This window comes from Channa argus, chromosome 6 (assembly GCF_033026475.1).
Source record: "Channa argus isolate prfri chromosome 6, Channa argus male v1.0, whole genome shotgun sequence".
NCBI classification, from domain to species: domain Eukaryota; kingdom Metazoa; phylum Chordata; class Actinopteri; order Anabantiformes; family Channidae; genus Channa; species Channa argus.
The window spans coordinates 11,690,552-11,701,340 of record NC_090202.1 but is presented as its reverse complement, the minus strand read 5'-3'; the positions used below and the strand labels follow the sequence as shown (position 1 = coordinate 11,701,340).

At 38.7% G+C, this 10,789-nt stretch overlaps 1 protein-coding gene across 1 annotated transcript; it reads right to left on the bottom strand.

Annotated features, from left to right (window-relative positions):
* Nucleotides 1-1,954: 1,954 nt before the first annotated feature.
* Nucleotides 1,955-10,369, bottom strand: septin4b (septin 4b). Its single transcript, XM_067507880.1, has 12 exons — nt 8,227-10,369; nt 7,562-7,870; nt 7,084-7,180; nt 6,891-6,977; nt 6,656-6,779; nt 6,275-6,409; nt 5,283-5,400; nt 5,021-5,122; nt 4,365-4,461; nt 4,008-4,170; nt 3,705-3,804; nt 1,955-2,335 (listed from the first exon to the last, which is right to left on the bottom strand). Exons 1-12 carry the CDS (start codon nt 8,413-8,415, stop codon nt 2,267-2,269), a joined length of 1,590 nt encoding a protein of 529 aa, XP_067363981.1. The 5' UTR covers nt 8,416-10,369; the 3' UTR covers nt 1,955-2,266.
* Between the last annotated feature and the right edge of the window lie 420 nt (nt 10,370-10,789).

Below are 10,789 nucleotides of genomic sequence, written 5' to 3'. Positions count from 1 at the left end.
AATGTGTTAACAAGTGGCAAAATGAGACTACTTCAAACATCATCATGCTGGTCTGACCTTAACCCATACTAATCTATTGTTAGATCTACTGCAACAGTTCCACCTATTTTGTTTCCAGAATTTCCAATGAGAGGATGTTGCTCTGCTTTCTCATCATTTAAAAAAAATGTTTAGCAAAATCAGGATGATTTTTTTTTTTTGCAAGGTGCTGTTAAAGTTAGAAAACCCAAAGCAAAAAACAGGCCCTAGGAAAACTTGGAAATCTAAAAACTATTATGTTAATGTACATAAAAAGCAAACGAAAAAAGAACACTAAGGTGGCATTAACGTTAAAAAAAAAAAAAGTACATAGGATAAGTTACTAGTTAACCTTCTCCAAGTCTCTGGCCTAGTGTTTCATCAAAGTAGCTGTGGGTTGTGATACTAATATATTTTGGAAGATGTGAGAACTATTCTTATGTCCTACACAACATAGTAGCCGTCCGACTTTCTTATTACTTTTAAAGTAGTAATTTATACATTTACAACTATTTTGCAGACAGTTGTCCAACTTTGCATACAACTACAACAAAAAATCTGAAATGATAAAATCATGTTTAAGGTTACTTGACTTAATTTTGCCAACTTTTAACTCATTTATTAAAGTCAAGCCATAGCAATCAAATCTACTTAAATTTCCAAAGTAAAAACCCAAAAGTTGATAGAGACATGAAGTTATATGTCTGTTTTATTACAGTATTAGAATTTGTACATATTGTCCTTTCCATTCGTGTTTCATTTATAAATTTACTACTTAAATATACCTCAAAAAATGTATTTAGTTTAACAAAGGTCACACAATTAAGGCTGAATCATTAAAAATAAAAAAGGTTTGTACTATTTTATTAAATAATTCTGATCAGTACTCTTTGAAAAGATATTCAAATCAACTTTCTTCATGTCAATACAAAACAAAAACAAAACAACAAAAACGAATCACACTTATGTAAATTTAGGACAATTAAATAAGTTTTTCATTGATGGCTTTGGTTGCAAGATAAACATTAAGGTTAGTACACATCCAACATTAGGGTTCATTGAAGTGAGTGTATCATTATGACCAACCTGGTTTTATATTTTCATTGCTCATAAATAACTTTATTCTTACTGAACATATCTGTAATTTTATTAACCCAACACTGCGTAACCTTTCATGCAACTTTTTGGGCAAAAAAAATAAATAAAAAGGGTTCTTGTCTTCTCAAAACTTTTATTTTCTCCAACAACTAACGTTTCTCTCACATGTGACCCACTGATGGTCATGATACAGTCACTGATAAAATGAACTGTGAAACAACTCTGCTTTAGGGTAGTTTTTGTTACAAACAAGGCTCAAATCACTATCGTAAGCAGTGGATTCTCTTGTGAGTTAAGACTGGCCAGCACAGGAAAGAACCGCTAACGGCTATGCTCTCAGGCAGCAGAGGTGATAAATGTGCAGACAGTGAGAAGAACAAAATGTAAATAAATCTGATCAACACTTGCATAAAATTAAACCTGATACATGAACAGAAACCTCAGCTGAAGACACTCTGAAGTCCAATTAAAACAATTATCTATGCCAAAATATACCAAGCAGTGCCCTAGGGTGTAGTTAAAAAGAAAAACAAAGGACACAAGACAGAAGAAAAACAGTACAAAATTTAAGTGTAATATAAAAAATTAAATTATTACTGTATATATTGCAGGATGATTTAGAGATAATAAAAATAGACACTTGCACCCAGTAAGTGTGCATAAAAAAAAAAAAAAAAATCCGAGCTGGTCACCAGTACTTGTAAATGTAAACCACATATCGCACCATATGTAAAAAAATAAAAATAAAAAAATAAAAATAGCAACCCTGTGATCATGTGGCTAAATATCGTTCAGATATGTGAGCGAACCCTCAAACAAGTTATTGATTTATTCAAACAAATTATTTGAAACTTTTGACAGAACAGAAAACAGTAGAGAGGAGGAGGGTCGATTTGTTCGCAGCAGAGGTGCTGATAATTCAGAGATTCTAGTGACGATAAAGGGTGTCGTTAGACTGCAAGTGCCCGAAGATCTTACCACCACCTCCTTGCAGGTCCCTGATCCATGTGTAACGTGCTACTGATGAGGTTGAATGTGGTTGGCTGGAGACAGAGGGATGTCAATGTTCTAGAGAGCAACAAAGGTTTCCTGCGCGTTTGTTTTTATCCCAGTGAAAGAGATATACACACAGTGTGACTGGTGTCCTGTGCTAATAAGAGTCTTTCTGAGTGTCCATTTGATCCTGGATCCTTTGCAGCATCTCCTGCATCCGCCGCAACTGCAAAGACAGGTAAACAGATGTTAGTATCACAGTCGGATGTGACACGTCTGCAACTTTACAATTCCACCATTACAATGGATCTGTGTGAACATGCAGCCTGTAACACGCGCAAATGATTTACACAAGACTAAACAGACTGGCAAAATCAATACCGATCGGAAGATCAGTCGGGTCTTTCTAGATCATGTGACCTCTGCTGACAGATGGTAGGGGTCAACCACTTTTTACAAACAGACCCTGAAATACACTTCCACCTTTTAGCTTGGTAAAGAGTTCATTATTGTGAGTTCAGTAGTTTTCAGAAGAACAAAAGACATTTTGTCTTTTAACAAATTAAACTCTTTGTTACTTTCTCTGATTTGTCATTAAAAATTAATTGTATTTTGCATGCTAGCTCTACACTTTGCATCTCTATTATACTGTCTGTGTTGGGCTTGAACTTTGTGTGGCACTGTATAATGGATAACAATAGTACCTGTTGGCCAAAATTAAAATTAACTCCACATTCCCAAACAATATACAGATGGCATGATGATACATTAACACAGTCATGTTTCACCACATTTTAATTTTGGCCTAAATAAAAAATAAAAACAACTGAGGAGAAAGGATCTCTTTATTTGATAAAATTAATTGATTTACTGAGAAAAGGGGAAGGAGTGAGAAACATGATGGCTGTTATAATTCACCATAAACAGATTTATCAACTGATTATAATAGACACTAACATATGTACAGTCACGTAAGCTTGTGCAGTTGATCTTTAGTTACCTTAAATAAATAAATTACTTAATAAATAAATTAAATAAATAATAATAAAATTACTGGCTGGGTTCATTAGGTTTCAAAATAGTATTAATAGTATTTTCTCTAACAATATTCTTTCTACTCAAAGCCTAGAACATCTGTAAGGATGAGAAGGATGAAAAGAAACAATTTCATGCAATTTTAAAGATAACAGCTGGGGTACTGAAAACTCTACTCTTTTAATATTTGTATCCTCAGTCTGAGGGGTCTGCACCATACTGGTATAAGTTACATGGATGTGACATAGTGGAACATGGTGCGTACTCGTGATTAAGGTGCATGATTTTCTACCAACACTTAAAAGGTGTAAAGGACTTGAGAGGACGGGGGGGGGGGGAGGTTTGAATGTATGATCCAACAATTCATGCTTTGAGGACTTCAATATCAGACTCAGAAAACAGAACCATGGTGGACCATGTTTAAGCAGATTTAAAGACACTCAGATGGCCTCGTCAACCATCTGGCCTGAGTGTGTCTCTGAGTACTCATGGAGGTCAGGACTGTGTTCTGGCTCATGCTTGTGTTGATGTGACTCCAGTTGGTGGTTGGCATGCCGTACCTCCTCATCTTTTTCTCGGATTAGTTTTTCTGTCTCGCTGTCTGCCACTCCAGGCACCACAGGAATGGGGAAGTCTGTGCCGCTTTCCCTCGTTAGTTTGCTGCAGGGAGATGTGGTGCAGAAGTTCAATATGGTATGTGCCATTATGTACTTGGAAAAAAACTCAATCAGTACATCTCAAAAGCTGTGTACGTATAAAATAAAGATGGGACTAACTAACTAGCTAATATTCACTTATCTTAGTTACTTTTCATTCTCCTGTGTGTCGTTCTGTGTGTACCCCATGTTTCAGTGCGAGCTTACTTGCGCTTGCGTTCCTTCACGACCATGCGGGTCATGCTCTGGATGCACTGGGCTCTGTAGTTCTCATAGTGGGTCTCCCGGGTCACGTCTTTAAGATCTTGCATGTGTGTGCGAACCAGCATGTTTCTCAGCTTCACAAAATCACAATGTGCTGGGTTCTCTACTGCAGAGAACAGAGAGAAGATCCATTTAATATGAAGTATTCTTTAATGCTGAAAATGCTAAAAAGGCCAAATTATCAACAGACACACAAGTACAGTATATGTATGCAGCATAAAGCCGTAAGATACTACAAGTAATCGAAATGAAGTTTTGTTACTACAATCAAATAATACTGTACAATGTGAGACGACCAACCTTCCACAATGCCCCAGGGGTACAAGCGTCCTCGCACCCTCTTCCCTTTGGCTTCCACCACTGTGTTGCTGCCAATGACTGCGAAGGGAATGCTTTCCTTGTTGGGAGAACAAAAGGGTCATAAAATTGACTAATGTCCCAAACCTCTCTGCCAGGGGAGGGTGTAGATGAGTCTGCTGTTAAAGATGGATCAGTGCAGGGCTGAGTGGTGCAGTGCAGATGTCTTTCTGGTTGTTCTGTTTTTTATTTTTCCCCCAGGTTTACCCTAGTGGGATTGACTCATCAAGATACTACAGTCAGCAGTGGAAAAACAGTGAGGTCATCTCACGTGTCGTCTGAATATTGACTTTGTGAGATCCCCATAAGATCCCCATTGTATATAAATGATTAATTTTTATATGAGCAGGCCTAAGAGCTTTGTGTCTAATAATTAAAATCCTGCAAAATAAAATAAAAGAACATTAACAAAATTGTTTAAATATTAATGTGGACATTTAGGTTTCAGATGTTTTAACTAACTACATTGCAAGTGTTTAAATGCCTGGTTCAGCTCTGGTTGTTGACCTAAACCCATAGTTCTGTCAACAAAGTGTGGTACTGATTTAACAGGCTCCCAACTCCAGACTGTGCTAAACACCTTTTAGGTTAGTTCTCACCTTGAGCTCAAGGTCCTGCTGCTTGAAATCCTCATCTTCGTCAGAGTCACAGTCAGGGAACTGGTATATCTTAATACCATACTGCTCAATTTCTTCTCTGATCTACAGAGAAACACAGACAAGAGAAAATACATAGTGAAAACTTGTGAACAACATTACAGGTGAAGAAATTAAAAAAATTCTCGTATGTTTTCACCATTTTGTTTTGGGAAAGAAACAAAACAATATCAGTAAACAGTTTTTGGCTTGAGATCAGTCTTGCCTTGATTTTCTTTTTCTTGACCTCACTAGGGGTGAGAGTATCAGCTTTGGCCAAAATGGGGACGATGTTAACCTTCTCATGCAGAGCTTTCATGAATTCCACATCCAAAGGTCGAAGACTAGAAGATGTATAGCACATACAGAACAAGGTAAGACACTACTCACTCTAGACGTAACAAATTAACAATGACACACGAGTGAAATACAGTATTTCGGTTTATTTTAATGATTTTCCACAATATTTTAATTTGCTCACATGGTATCCATGATTAACCATTTAAGGCACGTTCTCTGTTAGCAGGGCATCTCAAAACATAGGAAGACGATTTCATAAAGGTTTTTGGACAAACAATCAAGTGAGGTCAAGAAACAACATTTATATGTCACCAGTCATGTAAATATTGGATTTACTGCCAATGTACATCAGCACTTTTAGCCACATGGAGAGGTGGCAGAAGTTTAATCTTTACTCTCTAAGTAACTTCTTGGTCTGGTATCTGATGAGTAATGGCTGAAGCCCATCAACAGAGGGAGCAACTTCTCAATGAATGTTAGTGAAGATGCACTGCAGCATTACTTGGTGTTTATACTGGGCACAGTGATGTAGAACAGTGACTGTTTTTAAATATGAACTGAAAAGTACCATGGCAGCACTCAGCACAAACATCTGAGTTTGTCAAAATTCAGCTGTATTAACAAATTAAAGGCCAAAAAACACTGCAACCAAATGCTGGTACAAGGAATATGTATCTAATAGGCATTGGTGGCTGGGGACTGTAAACAAACATAAGCTTTTATAAATGCATGACTCAGTTTATAGTCAAAGCAACGGTCAGGGAAATCTGGCTTCCTCTGCCCTCTTTATTATTATAAAAATGGCAGCAGAGTCATATATTCAGTGGTAGAGGGGTTAATAGTCCCTATTATTAGGTCCAATACAAGAGAGAGGGAGGCCTATTTGATTCCTAGAGGAGCAGTGCAGCTTTGTCATACCCATGACCGAAGGGTGAGATGAAATAAAGGCAGCAGTGTACGCGGTTGTCCTGAATGTTCTTGCGGTTGAGACCACTCTCGTCCCTGAAGTACTGCTCAAACTGTTGGTCGATGTAGTCAGCCACTGATTTCCAACTAGAACAGACACACACACACACACACACACACACACACACACACACACACACACACACACACACACACACACACACACACACACACACACACACACACACACACACACACACACACACACACAGCTGAACTACTGCACATAACATTTTAATCTCAGTAAAACTTAAAAGAGGTTATGCAGCTGAGTTCTGTAAAGCAGCTTGATTTAGACTGAGGTCTTAATCCTTACAAACATTTGAAACGTACCATTCTGTGTTGTTTACAGCATCCCCAAAACCAGGGGTATCCACAATAGTGAGCTTCAGTTTAACTCCTTTTTCTTCTATATCCACTGTGTGTTTGGTGATTTCTACAGTTTGTGTGATTCGCTCTAGAGGGGAGTCAAAAAACAGCCCTGTATTATCCACCATGACAAATTACAGAAAAAATATTTATCAAAAAAGCAGAAAAAAATTATCAAAAGCTGCAGCAGCTTCCTCACCTTCAGCATTGAGCAGCTTCCTATCTTTGTACAGATCTGTGAGAAACAGACTGTTGACCAGGGTGGACTTTCCCAGGCCTGACTCCCCTTCAAACAAAGAACAACAAAGACATAAAAGTTAAGTTAAGACTGCGTGATTAGCAATCTCATGGGCTTAAGATCAATGTCTGCTAATGTGTAAAGTAGGATTTACCTGCCACCATGAGCGTGAAGTCAAATCCCTTCTTGACTGACTTGCGGTGGACCTGGTTTGGCAAAGTTGCAAAACCCACATATTCCTTGTCCTGGTCCTAATATGTACATATTAGGATAAAAGCATAAATCAGGGATGTGCATGTTTAAAACACCCTGTAGGGCTGTAACAATCACAGTACATCAAATTTCACTCAAGGTGTTTGACACTAAACTAAGTCAACAACAGAACAAAAGCAGTAAGGCCTTCATCAGCCTGTTCCATCATAAGACAGTAAGCATACATCAACCTTTTTAACCACACAGAGCAAATATTATTTGATAATTTTATAAACAATCCTGCACACACTGTGTCACATCCTATGAACTGTATTTATTAGTCTGAAGTTTAATTGTTCAACACATTACAACTTTGCACAAAAGCATAACCAAACCAGATTTTGCTGTCTGGGCATCTCGGTTAGACCCCTTTTTGTTACCTCATTATTGTTGTATGGGTCAAATCGACCCCAGGGGCTCTTGGGCCTGGAGGGACTGACAAGAGATGGCAAGTCAAACTCCACACTTCTGCTCTGCGGCAAACTGAAGTCTGAACCTGAATCTGACTGTGCTCTACCCGCCACAGGGGGGCGCAAATAAGATGGAGTGTGGGGTCGGTCTTCACCCTCTGCCTCTCTGTCTCCATCATGAGACTCATAGCCCGGATGTTGGTGGTGGCCATGCCCTCCATTGTGGTGAGGGTCTTGCATAATGTTCTCCACCTCTGAGTCGTCTGAATGGCTTAACTGCTAGAGACGACATGGTCAAAGAGGGTGGATGAGGCGACACGAAAGGATGTAGGCAAAAAAAGTAAGAGCAAAGGTAAAGCGCATATGTAGAAGGAAAAGAAGAAGGAAATTGGGAAGAAATCGCTAACTTAAAAAAAAAAAGTCATAACATTGTACGATGATGAAAATTCCATATATACTGTATAGTTTTTTAGATAAAGGCTCAATTTGCAAAGTTAATAAGGGGAGGGATGTGTTTGATCAAATGAAAATTACTTCCTCCGCATGTACAGTACTTTGGTGTAGCCAGACTAACTACTAGGCAGTCCAGGAAGTGAAGTGAGAAGTTAAGGAGTTTTTAGTGCTATGATCGGTACCTGTTCGACATCATGGCCCCTGCTGTGATTAGGTGATGCAGGGCAGGAGTCCTGCTCATCTGAAGAAGAGTGAACCTCATGGTCACTGTCCTCCATTGCAACTGGGGCTACAGTACACTCTGCAATCTCCAACCATAAAGGAGCACACATTTGGAAAGATTTGTCAGAGTAGAGACAATGGGGTCGCATCGGTAAGGGAAGGAAGAGGACCCAGAGAGTCCACCATAAGGAAAACAGGGTGTGTTTCAAGAGCCAGGATCAATATGACAAGTGGAGTGAATGTGTTTAGGTGGGACAGACGAGGACAAGAAGGAAGATGGAAAAATATTTAAATAATTTTCAAGGCAAAGTTATAACAAATGAAAACAACATACCATTTACCTCAGAAAAATGGTATGAGTGCAACGGCGATAAGATGACGTAACGTAACGGTGATGTGTTTTATAAGTCCGTGGTAGCCAGCTCCATCTTCTATGCAGCAATATAAAGGTGGCAGACAGTAACAGACTGGACAAACTAATAAGGAGGGCTGGTTCTGTTCTGGGGGAGAAGCTGGACCCTCTGCATGTTGTGGCTGAGAGGAGAATGTTCTCCAAACTGCTCTCAATCCTGGACAATCCCTCCCAGCCACTCCACTGCGTGCTGGCTGCACAGAGGAGCATTTTCAGCACTTTCAGTTACACAGAACACCACAGGAGATGCTTTCTCCCAGTGGCTAATAAACCATCCAACTCATTCCACTTCTGTAAAAAAGAGGGGCACTAAATGGTCAAATAGTATTGTTTTTATTTTATTTATGTTTACTCCTCTAGCTGGATTTTTTCGTACTTATTGATCAGTAGTTTTTACTTGTTTATTGTCGTTTGGTGGACGTTTTTTTCTTTCTTTTCTACTTTTCACGTGAAGAGCAGCTGTAACAAGGCCACACAATTTCCCTATTGGATCAACAAAGTGGTTTGAATTCACAGTTTATAACATAATGTTGGTCCAATCTGGCTTCCTGCCTCTACAGCAGTTTCTGATATTATTAGTTTCTAATCCGTCCTGGTTAGTGTTTCAGAAAACACGAAGAATGCACCATAAATTTGAGTATGTGTTGTAGCTACAGTTATACAAAGTCACAAAAAGTTTGATAAAAATTCAGATACCAAAGTAAATAATGCCGCCCAGTTTGCAAGTTTGGTCTTGTTCTTATGTTATACTAAAAATATCATACATCCATGGTGTACACTTTTATTTATGCTGCAATTTAAAGTTTCACGGTTTTGGAAATTAGTGACCTGCTTTCCTGTGGGACAACCAAAGCACAGAGATCAATGTCCAACTTATGGGTCATTCCAAATAAAAACTTCGGAGTAGCAACACACACACACACACTCACAGGTTTATCGCTCAGTTTTTTGACATAAAAGCTGCATAAAGGGATGCCAGTAAGTAAAAAAAAGTCGCAGCAGTATCAGTCGTAATCCCTAGCTGAAATAATAACTCAAGCTATTACACAAATAACAACCACAAGCTAGTTCTACCACGGTACGACAAAAACCACACTCACCATCCCTCCACACAGTGCCACATCTCACCTCCTCTCTTGCAGTGCCTCACCTGTGGTACCTTTTACCAGCGCATAAAGCTTCTTCTTTGACCTGTATACACTGCTCTTCATGCCCACTCCTGCAGGCAGCAGGAAGCAGAGACCAGAGGCTCCAGCATTTATACGCCTCTACTCCAGAGGACAGGGTGTCCTTCAGCCCCATTGAGCCACTGAGTGCCCAGGGGAACTGATCAGCAGCATTGACAAGCTTCACATCACCGTTCACAGTCAACACACCAAGCCACACACAAAGTACACACTCCAATGCTGAAACTAGTTTACACTTAATACCGATACTGTCACACAGCACGGACAAATGAAACATGTTTTACACAGTAGTCTGCATCTGAGGAATGTTGCAATTTCTGTTTAACAATATACCAGAAAATAGCCATATTGTCAATTCCTTGTATTTTGTCCCAAAGAACATAATAATTGGTCATTAAAAAGTAAGGAACAAAATGCATGCTAAATTCTGCAATGTGTGTATCGACCAAATCATAACCTACGCAATCTTAGCTGCTTAATGTGAAACCTCAAACACAAATTATATATATTAAACATAATCAGCTATGATACTGAACTCACTAATTAAGCTAATAAACTATTTATATACTAACATACTTGTCTTCCAATACCACATTAAACATTAAAGAGATTTTCACATTCATATGCAAAAGTATGCAGCAAATTACTATTATTATTTTACTATGAACTCTACACAGCATTTTTACAAAAGGATGCATAAATTAACATGACATACTTTGCCAGTGCTGAAATATTTCTCATTAAACTCACAAGACTTTCCTCACTAAGGCACACTTACTATCTGGTTACACCATCTTTAAATCTAAGTAATGAAGCAGCATTATTGCATTCTCAAAGCAGCTTTGTAAAGAGGACAAGACAGTGCAACTTTTAACCACTGAACCACCCAGGCCACTAGTCCCTGTTGTGATTGGTATTAAAATC